General features: G+C 38.8%; 1 protein-coding gene across 1 annotated transcript in view; it reads left to right on the forward strand.

Moving 5' to 3' along the window:
* ZRANB3 (zinc finger RANBP2-type containing 3) overlaps nucleotides 1-26,863 on the forward strand; it is a 221,098-nt gene that overhangs the window by 84,919 nt on the left and 109,316 nt on the right. The window contains exon 3 of the mRNA XM_059704593.1: nucleotides 5,389-5,407. Within this exon, the coding sequence (XP_059560576.1) occupies nucleotides 5,389-5,407 (19 nt within the window). The remainder of the gene's footprint in view (nucleotides 1-5,388; nucleotides 5,408-26,863) is intronic.

Here is a 26,863-nt window from a genome sequence, read left to right on the forward strand (position 1 = left end):
AGATACAAATTATGAACAACAAACATGCATCTATCAACAAGTGAATCTAAGAATCAAGTGAACAAATAATCTGGTGATCATAATAGAATCAGGGACATAGAAAGGGAATGGACTGACTATTCTTGGTGGGGAAAGGGGTGTGGGAGATGCGGGAAGAGACTGGACAAAAATCGTGCACCTATGGATGAGGACAGTGGGTGGGGAGTGAGGGCGGAGGGTGGGGCGGGAACTGGGAGGAGGGGAGTTATGGGGGGGGGAAAAGAGGAACAAATGTAATAATCTGAACAATAAAGATTTAATTTAAAAAAATAAATAAAACCTCTTTTTGGTCATTGTTTTTTCTGGATATCCTGAAGTTATTATGATGTACTTGCATGTTGATATTTGAAACTAAAGCTAATTAAGACCTAGATTTTTAAAAAAATTTCTAAAGGGGTTAATTAAACAATTGATTTAAGTATGTGATTCTTACCCTTGGGTCAGAAATTTATGTTAAAATAAAATCTACAAAACAACACTATTTATTTTGGTTGCTTATCAATTCAGTCTGCTGCATTTCTCTAAAAGCTTAACGTGCTGCTCTTATTTGCAAGCATATAATTGACAATATCTTAGGCCTCTATATCCAGCTTCTTAGTCTCATCTGATTTATGGATTGACTAAGCAAAGCCAGGGAAGCTGAGCTGTGATCAGATGAGGTAAGAGAGCACATTATAAATGCAAATATACCATAAAAACTTTATTGTTGTTATGATGCTGAAGTTACATTCTATTCAATAAAATCCAAATAGCTGTGTTCACTGTCATTAAGTAAATACTGGCAGTGGATGTGGGGGAGTTACAGAGGAGAGTAAATTTAGCAGTTACAAACGAAAGGAAATGGGATTGACATTAAAAACTGGTTTTATAAACACTGTTTCCATTAGGATGCACTGCAGGAATAGAAATTCAACTCAAAATGGCTTAATTACTAAAGAGAATTAATATATCATATACTATGTAACAAGAATCCAGGAGTAGATGGTTCCAAAGTGGCTCCTCATTCAGTAGCCTCCTCATGTCTTCTTTCTACTGTGTCATCATAAGTAGTTCTGGAGAACATATTCACCCAGCAATGTTCAGAAGCACATGGGAGATATACCTAGAAAATTCCAGAGTCTGTAATAGAGAAATAAGAGTAGAAAGACTTTGGTAAAGCAACCCACATTTGCTGCATATATTATGACTATGGAAAACAAGTTACAATAACGTTTAGTGTTTTTGTTTTAGTTCTTTTACCCATTATGAAATACCAGTCACATACTGGAAGGACATAAAAGTCTATGATAATCTCAAAGTATGTAAGAGATGCGGGTTTTATAAGCAAACCCTGTGTATGCCAAAATCCAGATGAAGTTCTTAAAAGAATTGCTTTTTCCGTTCATGAGCTTTAAAAAAAATTAAACTAGTCTCTAATTGCTAGATTATATCTTAAAAATATTATGTTTCATTAGTCTGACCGACTGCAGTAGCACAAAATTACCCTATAACTTTTACTAATAAAGAGAAAAATAGAAAATATTCTCTGTATCCTCCTAAATAGCTTTTTAAAAAAGGTCTGTTTCAGCTGTTTTCAGGGAATTATTGTTTTCAGGATGTATAATAATTCCTATTGGACCATTATATCACGTTAGCTTTTATATAATTATTTATTCTTGTTTTTAAAGCTGCAGGCCACAAACATTGATTATTCCTACAACAACTAGTAGAGAATTTTTAGGGCTTAATTAGACAGTAACATTCATTATAATATTTTGGAGTTACAAACAAACAATATAGTTTATATGAAAAGCAACTAAGAAGTAAATCAGGTCTGCTTGGTCTAGTCTAAAGTGATTTTATAATTAGTAAAAATTACTACCAGTATTAAATTTGCTTTCTGAATAACGACATGTACATCACTGAGACTTAAATACTGATAGGAAGATGGAGAAATAAGTTAAATAGTTTTATTACAAACTGAAAGCCTATTATACCTTACTCCATCTTGTGGAGATGTGGAGGTGAATCAGGCCATGTATGTACATGTATCAAATTGTTTTTTTAATTTCAACAACCGTCAGGTACACATTCATTTAGTCAATCACAAAATATAGCTTTGAGCACTAGGCATAGTTCTAGACCGTTAGTCTGAGCAAGAGACAAAATATAAACAAGTAAGTGTACTAAATGTTACTGATGTTATGGTAGAAGTCCTTTCAGGGCAAATGCTGTAAGGCAGAAGAGGAAAGTAGTTACTTGTACCCAAATGTGCAATGAAGGTTACAGGGAGAAAGACCTGGTGAACATTAAGCAATTGCCTGGATTCAAAATGCCTCCTCCTCACCTTCAAGCAGGTCCCTGTACCCGAGTAATCATGACACTCATTTCAAAGGAAGAAATTCCCTTAAACCCCTATTGTTTATTTAAATAGTTTTATATTAAATATAAACCCCAAACTAGGTACAACTCCCTTATACATATTGATTTTAGAAAATATTTTTTTAGGGGAAAACACATTTATAAAATTAAGAGTAAACCAAAAGAACGAAGACAATTCAATTTAACAATATTAATTTAATATGATGGATGGTCTTATATTGTGGAAACTAAATTGATGCTTGTTGGGTTTTATGGTGAAAAGAAGTATCATTTATCCTGTATTACCTTTTAATGATAAGGAATTGAGTCCAGCTACGCAGAATAAAAAATCAAATAGTAATGGCTAAAATAGATAGGACTGTTCTGCCCTCGTTCGCCCAACAGGAAGTTTGGAGTTAGGTAGTCCACGATGTCCGAGCCACACCTCTGCAGTCCTGGTGTCCTTTCCTTTCTGGTAGGTCAGTTCCAGGTTTGGCAGCATTGTTTTATGCAGGAAGAGAGGAAGAGGACAAAAAGGCACTTGCCAACTGAGTTGACTCTATTTTAACAAGTTTTTTTCAGTTACCACCCAGTGACCTCTGCTGTCTCATTGGCCACACGCTGTGTCCCGTCCACACCTGGCTGAAATGGAACTTGGAAAATAGATCCCATCCTCAGGGTTGTATTATTGAGGGAAAAGGGAAGAAAAGATTTGGGGAAAGCAACATCAGGCTCTGCGCACATTCCAAGGCCAATTTTAAGGAGTGATTTAGAAACACAGTAGCTACCTCTATCACATAAAGACCAATTCATCCGCGAGGCGTTGCTAAACTGTATCTAACAGGTCTATAACAATGGTTAAAAAATTCTTCATTTCATATTGACTATCATGGTTACTGATAATGAAGTTTAACGTTTGGAGCTAAAAAAAAAATCAGCTCCCTCGAGATCTTTCTACAGTTCTCTCTTATAACTATTGTAAAAATATTTACCCTTCAGTATTTCACAGTAAGAAGTATCTGGTGCGGGGAGAACATATGCCTCATACAATCATAAATGCAAAAGAGAGTACCAAATATACACACACGTAATTTTAAAGTAGTTATTCAGATAATCCAGAATATTCCTATTTTGGGGGATTATAATCTAAATGAAAACTCAGCATTTAAAGAGAATTCTGACACCCTTAAAACAGGAGTCTGCAGATTACTCTCCATGGGCCAAGCCCAACCTGTCATTTATTTTTGTAAATACATTAGTCCCCATCCCTTATTTGAGGCGACTGATAGTTCCAGTTGTTCTGGTCGTTCCACTGTTCCAGTTGCTTGGCTTTTATATACAGTGGGGCCTTGACTTATGAGTTTAATTCGTTCCATGACGGAGTTCGTAACTCAAATTACTCGTATGTCAAATCAATTTTCACCATTACAATGAATTGAAATGCTGGGCTGATGTTGTGGTGTTCACTGTGACGCTCGCTGCGCCAACTAGCTGTGGGGTATCTGAAGCTGGCTCGTAACCCAAATTTTAGCTCGCAACTCAAAGCAAAAAATCGGCCAAGAGACGGCTCATATCTCGAAAAACTCATTAATCGGGACACTCATAAGTCAAGGCCCCACTGTACTAGTATATAGATAAGCAACAGCAGTCTTTTTAAAAAGGTAGTATGTTGCTTCTTTCCAAAGGATTCAAAGAAAATCCAAACTCTATGCCATTGCTTATAAGGTCCGTCAGGGTCAGGGGCCTAACTGCCTTCCAACATTATTATCATTAGTAGTAATATTACTACTGTTTTCATCTCACTGCACTTCACTCACATTAGCTTCCTTATCCTTTTAACTGATATTATAACTATCTCATATCAGAATCTTTGGTCTTGCTGATCACTTTGTTGAGAAGAATCTTCCTCCACATTTTCTCATAATTCCCTTTCTCATTAAATTTATGACTTGCTCAAATCTGTCCAACTTGCCTAACATAAAGTCTGTTCCTGACCACTCTATGAAATGTATTTTCCCCTATATTCCTTATTCTGCCTTACCTTGTTTTAGTGTTTTTAATAGAACTATCACCACTGGAACCGTATGCTTGTGTATTATCTTCTTCCAGGCAACCTCTATGAGGGAATGACTTTAATTCACTGCTACATCTCTAGCACTTAGAACAGTGCTGGGTAAATAGTAGATGCTCAACAAATAATATACACTTAAAATGACATCTTCACCAAATTTGAGTTGGGTTTTAAAATGAAAAAAGGAGGCAAACACATGAATTTTTCAGAAATAATCATGATTCTCAAAGTATTGCTTTTTTTATTTCTACTTTTAGTCTTCTGTGTAAAAAATGTAATAAACTTTATATTCTTGCATATGCTTTAAATTTCAGTTAAAATATTTTTATCTTATTTTCCCATAAAAATACTTATTAGGTAACCTGACATGTTTTTTTCTTTTTAAGAACAAAATTCCATTTTACCTGTAACTTATTCCTTGATAATATATTTATTATCAAATTTTTAATTTGTGTTTTATGTTAAAATAAACCTTATAAAATTATATAATGTCAAGACCATTGGTGAAAAAGGAAGAAACTAATAGAAGTAGGAACTTTTTCTTGACATTTATTTTCTTGTACGTTAATACAGTATTCTTATCTGTAGGGAAGACCATTTTAAGGTTTGATGGTAAGGAGGACGGAACTCATTGGTACAATCACTTGCCATTTTGCTCACATTTCTGAAGCGTCACTGTAACTGTCTCCATGGTGGGCAGTGGTGAACAGTGCAGCTGAGGCTGTGACAAGCCCACATAGTCATATGCCGTTGACAAACAGAGAGTCTCATCAAGTCAGCACTGGCCCCTGTTCTCAGGCACACATACAGACACCTGTCTCCGGCGTAGTACTTTATCATCCGTAAACTATTTCGTGGCAAGCTACTTAATCAGAACTTTTAAATGGTTGACTTTGATAATTAAGAAATTAACTTCGTTTTGTTTTTCTTTTTTCCAGGTGCATGGTGGCTGATGAAGTAAGTGTTTCCATGACTTTTATTAAATTTCACAACCAATTTTTAGTGTCTACTATTTACCATATACTCTCTGTCTCTCCATATGACTATGTTTCTATAGATGGAGAAAAGGAGAGGGGGAGACAGAGAAACGTGGGGAGGGGTGCAGCCAGGAGAATAACAATGAGAATAGCCCTGGCCGGTGTAACTTGGTTGGAGCCTCGTACATATAAGGTTGCAGGTTATGTTCTGGGGTTAGGGCACATACCTAGGTTGCAGGTCCATTCCCAGTTGGGGCATGTACAGCTCATCTGTGTTCTCTCTCACACTGATGTTTCTCTCTCTCTCTCCCCCCTCCTCTTTTTCCCCTCGCTGTAAAATTAATAAGCATATACTTGGGTGAGGATTTTTAAAAAAGAATGAGAATAAATGTGTGTGTGTGCAAGTGTATGCAAGGTGTACACTTGGAACATTTATCAATATTAGTGATCCAAAATTCTATATGATTAGCCAAAGAAGCTTGAATGTGCTTTGAAATGCAGTCCCAAATGAAACAACTATCTTCTACTTGTCATAATACTGCTTGCTAGAAGCTAAACTTGGAAGATTTTTCTCTAAAGGTTAAATGTTTCATATAAAACTTAATGTTAAAATAGTATTTATTATCACTAAACAATGATACATTTAAGTGGCATGCACTTGTATATATTCATACTCATGTTTTCTCATTGAAATGAAAATTCTTGTTATATAAACAATGATACTCTTTACCTTCATTCTCAGAGTAATATTTATCTACACTAATAAAAGACAAAGATGCTAATTGACCACACCTTCGCTATGCCCATCAGCCAATCAGAAGAGTATGCAAATTAACCCAACAAAGATGGCCATTAAATTTGCATAATGCAGGCGGGGCAGGACAGCACGAGCCCCCGCCCACTCCGCCACTATCCGGGCCTCCCATGTGCGACCTGGGCTGGCGGGACAGGCAGTGTGGGATCCAGGCCTGCCATCTGCAACCCGGGGAGGCAGGGCAGGCAGCGCCAGACGCCGCCCGCCCCGCGGGATCAGGCCTGCCATCTGCGACCTGGGGAGCAGGCCTAAGCCAGCAGGTGGTTATCTCCCAAGGCGTCCCAGACTGTGAGAGGGCACACATTGGGCTGAGGGACTGCCCCTCACAGTGCACACATTTTTGTGCATCGGGCCTTTAATATATATATACTAGAGGCCCGGTACACAAAAATATGTGCACTCGGGGGGTGGGGGGGTCCCTCAGCCCAGCCTGCGCCCATTCACAGTCCAGGACCCCATGGGGGATGTCCACCTGTCGACTTAGGCCCACTCCCTAGAGGATCAGGCCTAAGCTTGCAGTCAGACATCCTTCTAGCAGCCAGGGAGCCCTTGGGGATGTCCAACTAAAGGCTTAGGCCCCCAAGGGATCAGGTCTAAACTGTTAGTTGGACATTCTTAGTGCTGCCACGGAGGTGGGAGAGGCTCCTGGCACCACCACTGCGCTGGCCAGCCATGAGCCAGCTTCTGGCTGAGTGGCACTCCCCATATGGAAGTGCACTGACCACCAGGGGGCAGCTCCTGCATTGAGCATCTGCCCCCTGGTGGCCAGTGCGCATCATAGCAACCGGTCATTCTGTCGTTCAGTCAATGTGCATATTAGCCTTTTATTATTATTATATAGGATGTCCCTATTTTTCCCCTTTTGCCCCCTCTACCAGCTCTTGCCCCCCACTTTTCTCTGGCCATCACCATACTGTTGTCTGTGTCCATGGGTTGTGCATGTATTTTCTTTGGTTAACCCCTTCTTTAAATTCACTTCTTTAAATTTGTATTTTCAGATAAGTGCTTATAACTGCACTATTATATATTTTCTATTATATCATTTAGAATTAAGATATTTTCTAATTGAACCCTTGTAAATTTTAGCACAATTTAATAAATTATGCTAGAAGCAATTAGGAGATTTTTCATGTAATGCAGATACATTTCAATTAATATTTTATTAATTTTTAAATTTTTTAATATTTTAATTTGAAATAATCTCATACATCTAAAAAAACTATAAAATATTACAGCATATTATATGTACCCTTCACCCAATTTCTTAAGTGTTAATAATTTAAACATAACCATTATACAACTAACAGAATTTGGAATATATTTTTCTTATAATCTCTTTAATGTTACTTAATCCATTTACTTTGTTTTTGTTAATCTTCACCCAAGGATATTTTTCCATTGAATTTTAGAGAGAGTGAAGGGAAAGGGAGAGACACATTGATTGGTTGTCTCCTGCACATGCTCTGATAGGGACTGGGGATCAAGCCAGCAACTGAGGTACATGCCCTTGACTGGAATCGAACCTGGGACCCTTCAGTCACGGGCTAATGCTCTATCCACTGAGCAAAACAGGCTGCAGCTTAATTCATTTACTTTTAATCTGTATGTGTCTTTATATTTAAAGTGAGTTTTGTTTTTGATTCACCCTCATAATCTGTCCTTTAATTGGTGCATTTATGCCACTGACTTTCAGAGTGTTTACTGATAGAGTTACTACCATATCAGGCGGCTTCTGGGTCTTCTGGGTCCCGCCCTGCCTTGCCTTTTTTTCTTCTTTTTTCTAAGACATGTCAATTTATTTAAAAGAAGCCAATATACAGGATATAAAGGGTATGATATTTACAACAGTACAGTAAATAGGTTGGTTTCCCGGTAGGATCAGTAGTCTTTCAGTGAGTATTAACCCCCTTTCCCCTTGATGCTCGACCCAGCTGGCAAACAGCAACAGTGGGGTGGGATAGGACTGCAGGATAGAAAGTCTCCCTGAAGGGATTAAAAATCACATAGATGCTAAAATGTCCACGAAGGGGTCTTGGGGATGAGGGGCGCCTCTGCCTCATTCCTTTGAGGGCTTGGCAGCAGGAATGCTGAGGGATTTACCCCAACTAACACACGGCCCACCCTGAGCCTGTAAATCTTCCACCCATGGAATATTCCCTTCCTGAGAGAATCAGCCCTAATCCCTCAGCCAGGGCCTGGAGGAGCAGCCCAGGCCATGGCACAGCCAGGACTGCGGACATTTCATGGCCTTTCCACTCCCACTCCAGCTGCCTAACAACTCTGCACTGCTCCCCTCGCCCACCTCCCCCGTCACCCCATCAGGACGCCGTGCACAGGAGATTACGCTGGTTTTCCCATGCCCATTGGGAACTGGCTGTTTCTGTTTTCTGGAGTAAAAAGGTTCCTGTGGGTCAGGTAAACTCTCTGCTTGGCAAGAAGCTCTGTAACAGAGCCACTGACCACACCCACCTCCTCTGGGCATGGAGCAGCTCCGGCCCTCAGAGCTCATCTCTCCAGCAGAACTGAAGGGAAGACCGTGTGTACCCTTCTGTCCCTCACCCTTCACATGCCCAGAACCATCAATGTCACACTTCCTAATTCCTATCACTTTGTTTCATTAGTTCCATACTGTTTTATTAATCCTGAATCTAAGCAGATTGGTTCTAAAGGATATCCTTCTATTTTTAAAGTAGCTGGGGCTTCTTGGGGCGGGCCTTGCCTTGCAGCCAGGATCCGCTGATGGGCGGTTCCCGGGCCTCAAGGCAAGACCGGCTGCTGGGAGAGGGCCTTGCCTTGCAGCCTGACCCGCTGATTTGTGGTTCCCAGGGTGCAAGGCAAGACCGGCTGCTGGGAGCGGGCCTTGCCTTGCAGTGCTGACCCGCTGATGGGCAGTTCCCAGGCTGCAAGGCAAGACTGGCTGCTGAGGCTTCTGGGTACGGTCCCCACTGGGGTGCCTGGCCAGTCTGGGTGAGGTGCTGAGGGCTGTTTTTAGGCTGCCCGCACCCCCTTTAGGGCGGGGGTCCCCACTGGGGTGCCTGGCCAGCCTGGATGAGGGGCTGATGGCTGTTTTTAGGCTGCCCGCACCCCCTTTAGGGTGGGAGTCCCCACTGGGGTGCCTGGCCAGTCTGGGTGAGGGGCTGAGGGCCGTTTTCAGGCTGGTGGGTGACTGAAACTCCCAACCTTTCCTTTTTTCTTTTTTTTCTTTTTTATTCTGGGATTTATTTACCTTCTGTGGCTGTCACTGGAGCTGAGAGCCGGCTTTAGCTCTGAGGCTGGCTCCAGCTTGAGGCCTCGGCTGCTGAAAGCAGGTTATCTGGGCTTTGTTTAGATTCTATAATTGAAACTCTGTTGCCATCACTGGCGCGCTAAGCTCTGAGCCCACTGACAGCTGAAAGCAGCTATCTGGGCTTTGTTTAGCTTCTATAATTGCAACATTGTTGCATCTGGAGCTCAGAGCTGGGCTGCCGCAGGCCGGGAACGTTGGCTTCCTCCGTCACTGGAGCAAGCAAGCCTCCTGTTCACTTCAGCTGCCTGACTGCCGGCTGCCATCTTTGTTGGCAGTTAATTTGCATATCCTACTGATTAACCAATGGGAAGCATTTGGGGGTATCGTCAATTTGCATCTTTTTCTTTCATTAGTGTAGATAAGGCTAAGTGTCTATCGCCTGACTGGTAGCTATGATGCACACTGACCACCAGGGGGAAGACGCTCAATGCAGGAGCTGCCATGATGCGCACTGGCCCTCTATAAATAAACGGCACCACAGACCTGGTGCCAACAAACCAACGCTCAGCTTCCCCCAGTGTGACACAGGCCCCACCACCACCCCAGAGTGACAGCCCACCAGATCGCAGCCAATGCTGCCAAGACCCTATGGCGCAAAATGTGGCCCACAGCCCAGCCCAGCCTTGAAACAGTGGCTGTGGGTGCCAGATAATGACTTCAGTAGGTAATGACTTCACATAGCAACGCCTGGCTACCTCTCTCCCTTCCTCTCTCCCAAGGACTAGCCTCCTTGGAGTTTCTTCAGCCCAGGAACTCAACTTGCTTTATCGCCAGGTGCAAACATTTTACAGTTTAACCAAATGTTTGTGAAGCGTTTTCCCATGCCTCATCTCATTTGATCCTCACAGAAGTCCTGGAGTAGGTAGATAGGAGATTTGGTAGAATCGTATTTTCTTTTCATTAGCAAGATGCGAATAGCGATATTAAAATATTTCTTCTAATTAATTTCCTTTCAGTGTGCACAGATCTGTGCACCAGGACACTTTTAGTAAATCAATAAAGTTCTAATTTTACCATCAGTTTGAGAAATGTGCTGCTCCTTTCATGATACCTTTAAATCATATGTTAGCAGAACATATACACTTAAAACAATAAAAAAAGAGAAAATGACTACTGAATTTTAAAAAATATAGGTGGAGCCAAAACCGGTTTTGCTCAGTGGATAGAGCGTCGGCCTGCTGACTGAGGGGTCCCAGGTTCGATTCCGGTCAAGGGCATGTACCTGGGTTGCGGGCACATCCCCAGTGGGAGATGTGCAGGAGGCGGCTGATCGATGTTTCTCTCTCATCGATGTTTCTAACTCTCTATCTCTCTCCCTTCCTCTCTGTAAAAAATCAATAAAATATATTTAAAAAAAAATAGGTGGAACCATAAAAGATTCTGTCAATTAACTGTCTTTTGGCTTTGGTTACATATAGATTCACCAATGGTTTGTCTTTGTAGTCTCTTCTTTAGACGGGGGGAAAAAGATTAAGATGTGAAAAGGTTTCTTGGGTCATGCTGATATTTACCTAAATTTTTAGTTTGAATTTGTTATTCTATAGACATTCATTGAGACTAGATGTTATAGGTAGAAACATAGTCATTGCCCTTGAAGGACTTTGACAATACAATTGAAGAGATAGAACAGACATTTGGGAAATGACAGAAATTTCCATTTTGGAACAGGATGAATTCCAAAAGGCTCTTAATAAAATAATAAATTTGAGAACCTAAAATAACTGAAAGAGGTATATGTTTTACTCCCTGAATATGTTTGCATCCAATAGGAATATAAACTCATCACCCAAAATCTCAATATTAGGCATAACCATTCTATATAACATCTGTAAAAATATATTTGTGGTAATTTATGGATGTGTATATTAATAATTTTGTAACAGAACAGGTTTATATTTACAGAAAATATATTATAAAAGGTAACGCCATCTTAATAGTCTCCACAAGCAACTCTTGGGGAAAGTCAGCAGCTATGGCATGTCATTGCTACTTTGTTCTTCATTTTGATATCTTAGAGCAGGGGTAGGGAACATCTGGTCCGTGGGCTGTATAGGGCCTGAGAAATCATTTGGTCTGGCCCTGCCAAGGCATCAGTAGGGGTGAGTTAAATGTTTGACCAAATATAGCAGGCTCATTTTTAAGTTGATAATTTTGTTTGGCCCTCAAATGATGTTATAGCTATCCATCTGGCCCTTGGCAAAAAAAAAAAAAAAGTTCCCCACTCCTGTCTTAGAGATGTGAATAGGCCTTAAATCTATGAAATCTTTCATGGATTGAAATAAACACTTAGTACCTTAACTCTTCTATTTTCCAACAAACTTGTATCTTCTCCTCAGTTAACATTAGACTAAGGATTATGGAGAGTTCACGATGAACCCTTAGCTAGCAAGAGTTTTTTTTTATTATTGCTTTTCCTCAGTTTCTATAATTTACAATCACATAGTACTTGTCCCATGTTGAGTGATTTGTGATCTTCCTTTCAAAGCCTTTCTTATTTTTTAATTTAATTAACTTAAAAGAACCATTTAATATTTCCTCAATACTTAAAAAGCAATTCTCCACGTTTGTGTCCATCATAATTACTTCTCTCTTTTCACCAGCATTTTAAAGATTCATTCTTTTACACCTATTCTACTTTATGCGGCTTATTATATGAAATCCTGTTAATAAAGAACAAAATCCTCAACTTTACAAATGAATACAAAAACAGGCTACAGAAATAAACAGTATTATGTACAAGTCTAAGATCCCCACCCACAATCACTGATGTCCTCTGGTAGTGGTAGAGTTAAAATGCCATTTTTATGAAATCTTTACTGAGCTAGTATGGATAAAAGTTAGTTAGTAAATTGAAAGTATTGAAGTAGAAAGAACTTGTATGTGTGTAAATTATATGAACTCTGGTTTGACCTTCATTCTGTTTCCTAATTCTGTTCTCTTTCTCTTGTTTTTATCACAAAATTGTGAAGTCAGAGAAGGAAATGCAGTTTATAATTTGGAGGTCAACCACTTTTTGATTTTCAAATTAAAAAATATAGTTTGATATGATGACTATTTGACTCATCAAGTCTCTAAAAGCCTTAGGAGAGCAATTTTGCATCTCTGTTATTGAACTTCCTTTTTTTAGATGCTTGAATACCCACTTGGAGAATTGTGTAATTTAGCTGTCTGCTGTGATGTTTCCTCCTGGCTTTGAAAACAAATGGCTTCTTTCACTGGTATTACTCCCCCTTCTTCTACTGTTTTTCCACTATTATCTTTTTCTAATGTATCCAATCTTCGTGGAATTATATAATCTACTGTGTATAAAGTAATCATTAACTTTAATTAGAATGATGATTTAAGTGCTGTTTAATTGTCTAAGTGTATGATCATTGTGTATTTCAGTTATAAAACAATACTTCAAATAACCAACAGAGCTATAACTTTTAATAAAATTAATTTTGCAACATAGCTTAACCTTTTCTTTAAAAAAAAAAAAAGCCTCACTGAAGGATATGTTTGTTGATTTTAGAGAAAGAGAAAGGGAGAGAGAAAAAAACATCGATGTAAGAGAGAAACATTGATCGGTTGCCTCCCATTCACGCCCCTACAGGGTATGGAACCCTGACCAGAATCAAACAGGCAACCTTTTTGGTGTAGGGGATGACACTTCAACCTACTGAGCCTCCCGGCCAGGTCTAGCTTAAACTGCTTTAATTACTTCTTTTCTCCCCTTCTTGGTTTAATGCAATTGTTTCAAGGGCTATGTAGTGAATGTACAGAAACTTGTGAATTCATATGCCATAAATGATGGACTTCAGACCATAGTCTGTAGTCAGGCTGTTGCACTATTATCTTAATTGCTTTCAGTAATTACTTTTGAACCACTGTGTGCTTGTTTTGTTGTTCTCCAGTTGAAAATTATTGAAAATGTTTATTCATAAAAGATTTTAATAGTGAAAAATAATTTCACATTAACACAAACCAGGTAATTTAGTTGGATAAATATGGGGAAGCCCTAACCGGTTTGGCTCAATGGATAGAGCGTCGGCCTGCGGACTCAAGGGTCCCAAGTTCGATTCCGGTCAAGGGCATGTACCCTGGGGGTTGCGGCACATACCCAGTAGGGAGTGTGCCGAAGGCAGCTGATCGATGTTCCTAACTCTCTATCCCTCTCCCTTCCTCTCTGTAAAAAATCAATAAAATATATTTTTTAAAAATATGGGGGAAAATATTAAACCTACACACTTCCTACCTTATTTGTCAAGTGTTGAAAGGCTATTGTTCTTTATAGAAACTTAGTATTTAGAAAACTTTATAATGTTAGTTATAAGAAGAGTTTTTACTTAACGAGATGGGATTACCATCTTGGATTTACATCAATAGCCAATAGTGTGTCATAATGGACAAAACATCATCAGTACATGGATTCCGTATTCTCTTGTCTATAGTATCTATTATCAAAGTCAGAAAATTCCTACTTTTCTTATATGTAACATTTTTTTCTAGTGCTTTACTTTAGCCCCTCTCCCAAAATACACATACACATATAAATATATATATATATTTTTTAATTTTTTTTCCTGACACCTGAGAAAGCATTTGCGGGGTGGGCAGGATGGGATACCAAATAGAGCATTGTTTTCCTTCCTTTTTCAAAAGAAAAGGAAACCTTTTGTCAAGGCCAAGCTACTTGGTGTGGCTTCTTTTGTGGCTATTTTGTGCCATATAAGTAGATAAATATTTGGAAGAAAGGCCCTATGCTCATCATTATGGTGGCTTTTCTTTGGTCAGAGTGCTTCTCTGGAAGAGGAGTTTGGATGGGGGAGGTGGTGGGACCTGCTCAGTGCTGGCAGAGCATGTCTGCAGGCTGAAGTCAGCTTTGGAAAACCTTGTCAGTTTCTCTGCAGGCAGAAATGTGTAGGTGACTGGAAACACTGGAGACCCTTTGGATGGTTATTTCTACACAGCAGACCTCAGGATTGGTACTGTTATACAGACTTTGCCAACATTAATTTACAGCTTTGAGGACTAAGAAATTAAGCTAGACGTGAATAATTTTAGTTTTCATTTTATGTAAGCCTAGTCTGGTTTGACAAAGTAAGCTGAGATGGAAATTTTTATTCCATTTGCTTTTACAAATCCTACTTTCCCTTTACCAGGCCAAGTTGAATTTAACATATCCTCCTTTGAGCTCTTAATCTTTAGAATTCATAACCCTTCTTGGTTGTTACTACATTTTTGTTGAGTGAATGAACTGATTAAATTGTTAACAATTAACACATACATACCAGGTTCTAGTCTAGTTCTTTACATGTATTAATTTATCCCATGCTCACAACAATTCAATGGGGTATTATTATTATTATTATTATTATTATTCTCATGTGAGAAAGCTGAGGCACAGAAAGGTCAAGTAAATTGCCCAAGAATATATAGGAGAATATGCTAGAAGCTAATATTAACCTGAAATAATCCAGTTCCCAAGTCTCTCTACCTATTACTATTCTATATAAGGTCTCCAGGTACCAGACTTGCTATATTTTGAAGCAGGATTCTTGGTCACAGAAGAATCTGCAGGACACAGTGTACAAATCAATGAAGCTGAATGTTAGAATGAAGGAGATAGCATTAACATTTTGTGCTATCTGTACTCCTTTAAATCAGTATCACTTGCCTGCTTCCTTCCTTTCCTTATTTCTAAAGCCAGCTTGATTAGTTTTTGGATGTCCTTTCTTAAAAATTTTAAATTTTATAATGGTTTTACAGTCCTATATCCAGTCCCCTATTGTTAATATCCTAGATTAGTATGGTCTACATGTCTCAATTAAAGAACCAGTATTCATATATTGTTAACTAAAGACCATACTTTAGAGTTTCTCACCTTTTTTCTCATGTCCTTTTTCTGTTCCAGGGTTCCACTCAGGATACACATTAATTTAGTAGTCATTTCTACTTAGGCTGCTGTTGGATACAACAGTTTCTCAGACTTACCTTGTTTTTGAAAATCTTTACAGTTTTGAGAATTAATGGTTCAGTATTTCATAGAATATCCCTTAATCAGGATTTGTCTGATGTTTTCAACAGACTGGGGTAATGTAGTTTGGGGAGGAGGACCACAGAGGTAGTGTTATTGTCATCATGTCATATCAAGCACATACAATTAACATGATTTATCACTGTTGATATTGACCTTGATCACCTGCTTGTCAGGTTTCTCCACTGTAAACTTACTAGGGTTTCTTTTCTCCTTTTCCATACTGTATTTTTTGAAAGAAAGTAACTATATGCAGCCCATGTTTAAAGAATGGGGAGTTACAGACCACTTCCTTAAAGGTGGAGTAAATACATGAATTATTTGGAATTCATTCATTTATTCATTTACTTTATTATGTATATTCAGTATAGACTCATGGTTATTCATTTTATATTTTGGGTTATTATCCAATACTACTTTTTATCTCTTTTGCTCAAATTGTTCCAATTTTGTTTGTGGGTGCTCTTTAAATTCACTCCTGTGTCCCTTTGACATAAATTCTGCATTGTGAGCTGTTTTGTTTGGGATTTGGGGTGTTTTGTTGTTGTTGTTGTTTATTTGTTTTTGTTTTTTAGCATTTTCTTCTTTCTGGCAGTACAAGATGTTCCAGGCTCATATTGTATATTTCCTGAGCCAGTACCAGAATCAGTCATTTCTCCAAGAATCCCTGTTCCTTTTATTGGGGAATATTAGAACCAGGAGCTAGGTGCCAGGTGTACTCATTTCTACTCGCTTACCTCAGCTGATAGAGCAAGGAGATAAATGTGTTTATACTAATATGTGTATATGCATATATTTATAAATACATATTTAACTATCTGTATCTGTAATTAAGCTAAACATGAGTTCATACTGATGTTTCTAACTAATCAATTACTCATGGATCATTGTAGCTCCTCCCCCTCACTTATCTGTAACCTCTCTGGCTCATACCATCTGCCATCCATTTATTTAATTGTTAAATACCAGTATACATCGATGATGGTTTCAGCATTGTTCATCTGTATCCTCATGAAAAAGAAAATTAGTAACTAGGGTGCAGTGCTTAAGAACAGTTCCTTTTACCTTTATTCTTACAAATTCCACTCCTGAAACTGCATAGGTTAGCACCTTATTCCTCTACTCCCTTCAGTGAGGTTGTTTCATATATTTATAAAACATTTATATATGGATGCCTAGTTATTCCAGCACCATTTGTTGAAAAGACTATTCTTTCTCCACCAAATTACCTTTTCTTCTTTGTCAAAGATCAGTTGACTATTTGTATGGGTCTGTTTCTGGGGTCTCTCTTCTGTTCCATTGAGCTGTGTCTATTATTTCAGGAGTACCACACTGTCTTAATTACTGTAGCCTTATAGTAATTCTTGAAACTGGGTAGTGTGAGTTGTCCAACTTTGTTCATCTTCTTCAGTACTATGTTAGCTCTTTTACGTTCTTTGTCTTTCTATATATATTTTTTCTAAATTTTATTTTTTCAATTGTAGTTGACATTCAGTATTATTTTATATTAATTTCAGGTGTATAGCATAGTGGTTAGACAATCATATACATAATTTACAAAGTGATCTCCCAATATTTCAAATACCCATCTGGCAACCTACTTAGTTATTACAATATTATTAACTATATTCTCTATGCTGTACTTTGTATTCCTGTGACTGTTTGTAACTACCAAACTTTTTTGTACTTCTTAATCCCTTTACCTTTTCCATATACATTTTAGAATCAGCTTCTCATGTACAAAACAGCTTGCTGGGATTTTGATTGGGATTGCACTGAAATAATAGATCTAGTTGGAAATAAACCTTAACAATGTAAGTCTTTGGTCCATGAAAACAAAATTTGTCTCCATTTATTTAGAATGTCTTTGATATTTTTTTTTATGTTTTTGTTAATACTCACCAGAGAATATTTTCCCATTTTGTTGTTGTTGTTGTAAGAGAGAGTGGAAGGGAGAGCAAGAGACAGAGAGAGAAACATTGATGTGAGAGAGAAACATCAATTGGTTGCCTCCTATATGTGCCCAGACCAGCGCCAGGGATTGAGCCTACAACTCAGGTATGTGCTCTTGACCAGAATCAAACCCGGAACCCTTCAGTCTATCCAGTGGGCCAAACAGGCTAGGGTTGTCTTTAAATTTTTTCATCAGAAATTTTCTATTTTTCTTTTTTTTTTGTGAGGTATAATTGACATATAACATTAAATTAGTTTCAGGTATACAACTTGACATTTGAAATGATCGCCACATTAAGTTAATTAACATTCGTTACCATATAGTTAACTACATTTAATTGAGAACTTTTAGGATCCATTCTCTTAGTAACTTTTAAATATGTAGTATTATTGAATGTGCTTACCATGTTATGCATTACATCCCTATAACTTATTTATTTTATAACTGGAAGTTTGTACCTTTGACTGCTTTCAGCCATTTCACCCACTCACAACCCCCCCACCTCTGGTGACCACAAATCTGTTCTCTGTATATGAACTCAGTTTTGTCTTGTTTTGTTTTTTAAAATATATTTTTGTTGATTGCAGAGAGGAAGGGAAAGGGAGAGAGAGATAGAAACATCAATGATGGGAGAAAATCATTGATCAGCTGCTGCCTGCACGCCTCACAGTGGGGATAGAACCCATAACCTGGGCATATGCCTTGACCAGGAATCCACGTGTCACCTCCTGATTCATAGGTCCATGCTCAACCACTGAGCCATGCCAGTTTTGCTTTTTTATTTTAATTTTCCATATAAGTGAGATCATATGGTAATTGTCTCTCTGTCTGACTTATTTCACTTAGCACAATGCCCTCAAGGTCCGTCCATGTTGTAACAAATAGCAAGGCTTCATTCTTTTCATGGTTGAACTAGAGGCCCAGTGCACGAAATTTGTGCATGGAGGTGGGGGGTCCCTCAGCCCAACCTGCACTCTCTCCAATCCGGGAGCCCTCAGGGTATGTCCTACTGACAGCTTAGGCCCGCTCCCCGTGGTTCTCTGCTCTCTGTGGGCCCTGCCTGTTCCACACCACAGCGACGGCCAAGCAGGCCCTGCTGGGTGCTGCCTGCTGGCTGCGCTTGCCTGCTCCCGGGTCGCTGCGGTGACGGCCAAGCAGGTCCTGCTGGGTGCTGACTGCAGGCTGCACTTGCCTGCTCCCAGGTTGCCACAGTGACAGCTAAGCAGGTCCTGCTGGGTGCTGCCTGCAGGCTGCGCTTGCCTGCTCCCGGGTTGCCACGGCACTGGACAAGCAGGCACTGCTGAGTGCTGCCTGCGGGCCGTGCTTGCCTTCTGGGCTCACGTTGCCAGGGTGATGCTGCCAGCATCCTGCCCTGGCCGCTATGGGCGCTGCCATCTTTGTCACAGAATGATGGTTAATTTGCATATTACTCTTTTATTAGATAGGACTAGAGGCCCGGTGCACAAAATTTGTGCACTCGGGGGTAGGGGGGTCCCTCAGCCCAGCCTGCGCCCTCTCGCAGTCTGGGACCCCTCGGGGGATGACCACCTGCTGGCTTAGGCCCGCTCCCCGGGGGATTGGGCCTATGATGGCAACCAGACATCCCTCTGGCAGCCCGGCAGCCCTTGGGGGATGTCCACTTGCCAGCGGGGAGCAGGCCTAAACTGCAGTCGGACATCCTTAGTGCTGCTGAGGAGGCAGGAGAGGCTCCCACCACCACCGCTGTACTGGCAGCCATCAGCCTGGCTTGTGGCTGAGCAGAGCTCCCCTCTGTGAGAGCGCACTGACCACCAGAGGGCAGCTCCTGCATTGAGCGTCTGCCCCCTGGTGGTCAGTGTGTGTCATAGTGACCAGTCATTCCTAGTCTTTCTGCTGTTAGGGTCAGTTTGCATATTACCCTTTTACTATAAAGCAGGGGTCCTCAAACTACGGCCCGCGGGCCACATGCGGCCCGCCGAAAACATTTATCCAGCCCGCCGGGTGTTTTTGTCGCCGCTGCCTGTCCTGCTTAGCAGCCGACTCATCCAGGGCCCGCAGTGCGCATGTATGCAATGTCTGAGGGACAGTGAACTGGCCCCCTGTTTAAAAAGTTTGAGGACCTCTGCTATATAGGATACAGGCCTGGTGCACTGGTGGGGACCAGCTGGTTTGCCCTGAATGGTGATCCGGATCAGGGTGGGGTCCCGCTTGGGTGCCTGGCCAGCCTGGATGAGGGCCTGAGGGCCGTTTTCAGGCTGGCGGGCAACTGAAGCTCCCAGCCTCTCCTTTTTTTCTTTTTTTTTTCTTTTATTCTGGGATTTATTTACCTTCTATAGCTGTCACTGGAGGTGAGAGTCCGCTCCAGCTCTGAGGCCCGGCTCCAGCTCTGAGGCTGCGGCTGGCTGAAAGCAGGTACCTGGGTTTGTTTAGCTTCTATAATTGAAACATTGTTGCCATCACTCTTGCTCTAAGCTCTGAGGCCGAAGCTGGCTGAAAGCAGGTATCTGGATCTTGTTTAGCTTCTATAATTGCAACTTTGTTACTTAGAGTGTAGCTTAGAGCAGGGCGAGGCAGGCGAGGAACGTTGGCTTCCTCTGTCGCTGGAGCAAGCAAGCCTCATGTTCACTTCAGCTTCCTGGCTGCCGGCCGCCATCTTGGTTTGCAGTTAATTTGCATATCTTGCTGATTAGCCAATGGGAAGGGTAGCTAATTTACGGTTAATTACCATGTTTCTCTATTATTAGATAGGATAATATTCCATGTTTACTTTTGGCTTTATGCTTTCAGGTCTTACATTCAAGTCCTTAATCCATTTTGAGTTAATTTTTGTTGATGATGTAAAATAGGGGTTCAGTTTTATTCTTTTGCATGTGGCTGTCCAGTTTTCTCAACTCTATTTACTGAAAAAACCTGTTTTTTCCACATTTTATATTCTTATTTCCTTTATCATAAAGTAATTGACCAGATATATGTTGGTTTATTTCTGGGCTCGCTACTCTGTTCCTTTGATGTATGTGTCAATTTTTATGCCAGTACAATGCTGCTTTAATCACTATAACTTTGTAACATAGTTAGGAATTAGGGAGCATGATGCTTTCAACTTTGTTTTTTCTCAATATTTCTCTGGCTATTTGGGGCCTTTTGTGGATCCATACAAAGTTTAGAAATTTTTCTATTTCTATGAAAAATGCCACTGGAATTTTGATAGGGATTGCACTGATTCTGTAGATTAGCTTTAGGTAGTATGGACATTTTAACAATATTAATTCTTCCAATTCATTAGTACAGAATATCGTTTCATTCATTTGCATCTTCAATTTCTTTCATTAATATTTTCTGCTTTTCAGTATACAAATCTTTCACCTTCTTGGTTAAATTTATTTCTAGGCATTTTATTGTTTTTGATGCAATTATAAATGGGATTGTTTTCTTAACATTTCTTCCTGATATTTTCTTATTAGTGTATAGAAGCACAACAGATTTTTTTTAAATATTGTTTTTATATCCTGCAACTTTCCTGAACTCATTTATTAGTTATAAGTTTTGTGTTTTTTTTTATTTTTGGTGGAATCTTTTGGGTTTTCTAAATATTATATCATATCTACAATCTATATATCTTTTATTTTATTTTCTTGTGTATATAGGTCTTCTAGTACATCGTCGAATAGGAATGGTCAGACAAGACCACTTTCTCACCATTAAATGTGATCTTAGCTGTAGATTTTTTTTGTAGATGCTCTTTACCAAATTGAGGAAATTCCCTGGTGTTCCTAGTTTCCTGTAGCTTTTGTTATGAATGGGTGTTGAAGTTTATCAAATTCTTTTTCTGAATCAATTGATATGATCATGTGTTTTTATTTCTTCTTTAGTCCATTAATGTGGTGGATTACATTTATTAATATTCAAGTGCTGCAACAGTCTTACATGCTTTGGATACATTCCACTTGGTCATGAAATAGAGTTCTTCTTATACATTGTTGGATTTCCTTTGCTAATATTTTGTTGAGGATTTTTATATCTATGTTCATGAGAGGTATTATTGGTCTATAGTTTTCCTTTCTTGTAATACCTTTGTCGGTTTTTGGTGTTAGGGTATTGCTGACCTCAGAGAACGAGTTAGAAAGTGTTCCTTTTGTATTCCCAAGGTCAAAGCTAAATCAGATGAAAACAGCTATTGTTTATTGCACCAGAGTTATATTCCTAAAATTGTCCATTTTTTCTGTTGCCTATAGACTAAAGCAGTGGTCGGCAAACTGCGGCTCGGCAAACTGAGGCACGCGAGCCACATGCGGTTCTTGGCCCCTTGAGTGTGGCTCTTCCACAAAATACCACGTGCGGGCGTGCACATACAGTGCAATTGAAACTTCATGGCCCATGCGCAGAAGTCGGTATTTTGTGGAAGAACCACACTCAAGGGGCCAAAGAGCCGCATGTGGATCACGAGCCGCAGTTTGCCGACCTCTGGACTAAAGCATTTTACAAGCTAGCCACTACCTATTTCTTACATTTTCTCCTGCTCTTCTCCGGCATAAATTTTAGTAACATTTTCATCTCTCTACTTATGGTAATACCTACCACTTACTACTATTGTCGTATTGGACAGGTTAATTAAGTTCTCTGAGCCTCAGTTTCCTTGTGTAAAGTAGGGAATAATGATACTTTTCTCATGAGATTACTTACGTAAGGAACAGGACGGATATTTCTCAGCTATTCATTTCCCCTTTTCTCCTATCCCCAAACACCATGACTTTCTATGCTTTGATATCTCTATATAGGCTGGGATTTTTTCCCTGATTCCTTTCCATTTGTATTCAGTCCTTTGCCAAGTCCACCTAATGAAATCATCATTCAAAATCCTCTCTAGTTATCACTTCCTCTTTAGCATCACCATAATTGATGCCTTTTGGTTGCTCTCTGCTCTCAATTCTCTGGTTTAAATTATGTTCTGCTATGCTTATCTGGTTCTCTCTTATAGATTGGAGCGCCTAGGAATCAAGTGATGTCCACCTAGCAGTGCCTAGGAAATAGTAGATTTCCAATTAATTTCTTCTGAATAAATGAATAAGAGAGAGAGAAACAAAAAGAACATCTGCTGTTTTATTAAGTTATAGTGTTGTTGACTTGAGACCATGTGAGCTTATCAAGAGATACCTCTTCATCTGAACAACAGGGACATCTTGTCTACTCGTCACTAGTACTTTAAATCAGGTCCATAACCCACTGCTGCCCACCTCCAGTTAACCTAGGACAGTGGTCGGCAAACTCCTTATTCCACAGAGCCAAATATCAACAGTACAACGATTGAAATTTCTTTGGAGAGCCAAATTTTTTAAACTTAAACTATATAGGTAGGTACATTGTTATTAACTTAATTAGGGTACTCCTAAGGCTTACGAAGAGCCACACTCACTCAAGGGGCCAAAGAGCCGCAGTTTGCCAACCACGGGCCTAGGACATGAAGGTAATGGAGAAAACACTCTTTAATGTGAGTTTGGGGGCATGGGGGCCTTTTTAAAAAAAAGTTTCTAAAATGTCTAGTATAGAGTCCTCTTGCTGTCCTTCAAGTCATTCTTCAGTCTGAAATTTTTTATCTTGAACAACAGCAACATACAAATGCAACTGATTACATTTTCAATTTTAAAGAAGTTTACCCTAATTTCTTTGGTGGCAGATGTAATTTTGTTTAGGGCTCCTGCTGTTTTGCCCAGCTGTGTTATTACAATGTTCTCTCAATAGTCTTGGACAAAATTCAAAATGAAAAGCAGGGGTGACAGTAATGGTGAGTTAAATCCTACCCAGATAGAACCAGACACAAAGCAACTTCCTGGAATATCATGTTTACTATTCACATAAGCATCTTAAGGCACAAAGCACTACTGCCGTTATCTCCCTGGGAATCACTGTTATTATACATTAATACTTCCAAGTTTAGTATAAAGGAGGATGCTGCAAACATTTCTGCCTCACCAGTTTTTATTAAATGCATTGTTCTTAATGAATAGAAATGATTTAAAATTAAATATCAGCCTATAATCTGCTTTTCCTTTTTTGGTAATGGGCTTATGTTTCCACAAAACTTAAAATCCCAAAGGGACCACAGCTGCACTGGGAATTGGGCAACAACTATGAATATTTATAAAGCTCCAGACTTTCCAGAGAGCTGCTAGGGTTTGTTATCAGTCCAGGTCTTATTTCTATACATTAGAACATTTTAAAGCCATTTTTTTCCTTCAGGTATTGATTAACGTACCTTTTACTCCTATATTCAACAAATAAATATTATCAAGAGTCTTGGGAATATAGATTAAAAACCATGCCCACCTCCTGAGAAGCTTCTAGTCAGGAATGAAAGGGTAAGAGTGGTGTATGCCTCTGTGTGGTCAGTGTAAAAGGTAGGGTGCTGGGAATGCTGGAAATGAAGTTTACAAGATAAATTCTGTGCTACTTTTGTAGAAGTAACATTAATTCCAGCTTAAGTCAGGCTTTGTGAAGGAGGTAGATTTGAGGTGGGCCTTCAGGAAGAAATAAGTAGAAAACCAGCACTGAAAATCCCCCACAAAAACCCTGAGGTTATTGACTGGGGAACCTTTCATGGTTTGTGAGCTGCATTTCACAGAACTCTGTTTCACGGAACTGAGGTTCGATGCAGGATATGGGGCCGTGAGGTCCCTGCTTTACTTCAGCCACAGCTGCTGCCTCACTTTTGCAGCTTTATAAATGTTGAGTTTCTGTGGAATGTTTTCTTTAAAAAAGGATTACACTGCTTTTTAAAAGTTTAAGACTGCTTTTCTAGATTTTTAGTGTCTTCTTTTTATATGTTACAGTGATGTGAAGTCGGTATCTTTCTTAACCTTTGTCTAATTTTATTCATAAGTGATCCACAATTTTTAGTAAAATTATTCAACCTTTTTCATTTTCTGAAAGGTTTAATATCATTTTCTTCTTTCAAATTCTAAAATCAGACAGTTTAATTAGAAATTTATTTCTTTAATGATGATGGTATTTCCCTGTTTGAGCTTTTATGTATTTAAGCCTAGAGGAAATTAGATGTTTCTAGAGTCAAAGTTTTTAGGACCACCAAGCATCCAAATTTTTTTACCATCACAATTTTTAATGGAAGATTTTTCCGTATTCTCTCTATATTCTTGCTTCTTTAAACATTATACACTACCCATAATATAACCTTTTTTCAGTTAATCGAGGTTATCAACTACTGAGACAAGTTAGGCCCCTTCCTTAAATCTCTTCGTTTCAAATTGTATCTGCTTCTTATTCTTCATTTTTGGTACTCGAAGGCCTTTTTCTTCCCTAAAAGTTTCCAAAAATGACTCTATTTTTATTGACATTAGTAATGAGGCTATTAATAATAAGTGATATTAGAAAGGATAAATGAATAAATACTACTAACTGAATATTCTTGTGATTTTCAGTACATTTTCATTAAAATCCATATTTTAGGTTATTTCATAATATGTCATTAATTGTTATTTTACTTTATAAATTCTAACATTAATTCCTAATATTGATTACTTTTTTATTCTAAAATATTCATAATATTTTTTATTTTCTTTACCTTATTAGTATATGAAATAGTGTTAACTATGACTTAAGTGAACTATTTTCTCTACTTTTGATGTCACTAATACTTTAGTAAAATAAAATGAAGCCCAGGTTTAATCTTAACATTGCATTTTCCTCATAAAATTTACCCTTTTATTATTTATATATGGCTATAGTCATTAATACTTTGGAGGTAACCATTTATTTTGATTCTAAACCAAATTTGAATTTATTTCTTAGAAAGATTTTCTTAGATGCCATTTTCATTAAATTTTCTGAAATTGAGATATATTACATTTTTTCTCTAGTCTACTGGTTCCACAAAACCAGTCATTTTGATATGGATAATATTTAACAAATGAGGAATGTTACTAACATATGATGCCATTATCATAATTTTGAAATATCTTATTTCTTTTTGTAGATTAAAATTGATGGGCTAAACACTTTTGAGACTTTTTTGCACATGGATTCTTTTGAGAATTTTTTGAACCAGTATTAGTGCTAGCAGAAGACAAATGAAGGGAAATAGCAGAAGAATTATCCAATAACATAGTTAGTTATATTGAGAAAACAAGGGGCATCCCTAGCCAATAAAAATGTCAGAAACCAAATATTTCATCTTGCTATAGTAATTCCCTGTGGTTCATGTAACATTGTGTTGTAGGAGAAAGTATCTGTAACTTTGTCTATATAACTTCTACTCTAGAGAAGTAAACTATATAATTTGGACCCAAGAAAATCTACCTTGTGGTTGTTTCCAGACCAAAAAAAAAAAAAACCACCCCAAAAATCATCTCTGTAAATATTCTCTTAAACATAAAACTTAATTTTTAAGTAATAAATACTTTTTAAAAAGATCCATGGTTTTATCCTTCTTATTCTTTGGTAGTCCTTTTTTCCCCTTTATACCTGTTAAAAAACAAAATGCAACCAAGTAAATGTGAAGATCTAATTAGCTTTATTAAGTGATTCATGAATCTGGCAGTATCCCATCTAGCAATTAGAAGGACACTCTCAAAGGTTGTACAAAATGGAAGGTTTTTTATATATGTATTCATTTTTATTTTATTGATTTCAGAGAGGGAGGGAGAGGGAGAGAGAGATAGAAACATCACTGATGAGAAAGAGTCATTGATCGGCTGTCTCCTGCATGCCCCACACTGAGGATTGAGCCCACAACCCAGGCCTGTGCCCTGACTGGGAATTGAATCATGACCTCCTGATTCATAGGTCAATGCTCAACCACTGAGCCACAGTGGAGGGGCCGAAATGGAAGGTTTTTATAGGAAGGATAGGGCAAGGGAGGTATTAACAAAAGAAAGGATTATTTTGGGGCCTGGACATCTTTTCTTTGGGGGAAGAGAATTGAAAGGGTTTTTATCATGTAGACTGACTCTTCTTTCTATGGAGGATGGAGAGAGCCCACAGTGACAGACTACCTTATTGGTGCTTGGCCAGGAGATTCCAGACTGGTTGATTATGTTTCTGGCCTTGCTAGTGTGGCACAATGGTTGAGCGTCAACCTATGAAGCAGAAGGTCACGTGTTCAATTCCTAGTCAGGAATTCCTGGAGCCTGAGTTGTGGGCTCCATCCCCAGTGCGGGGCATGCAGGAGGCAGCTGATCAATGATTCTTTCTCATCATTGATGTTTCTATCTCTCTTCCTCTTCCTTTCTCTCTGAAATCAATAAAAATATGTTTTAAAAAAGATTATGTTTCTGGGAGAGGTCAAAACTGCAATTAAATCAGGTATTATCTCTAAGTTTGGTATCATTGGCCTTTACTATGAGGGATGCCATATTGAACCATTTTCTTTATAAG

This window comes from Myotis daubentonii, chromosome 7, assembly GCF_963259705.1.
Source record: "Myotis daubentonii chromosome 7, mMyoDau2.1, whole genome shotgun sequence".
NCBI classification, from domain to species: Eukaryota; Metazoa; Chordata; class Mammalia; order Chiroptera; family Vespertilionidae; genus Myotis; species Myotis daubentonii.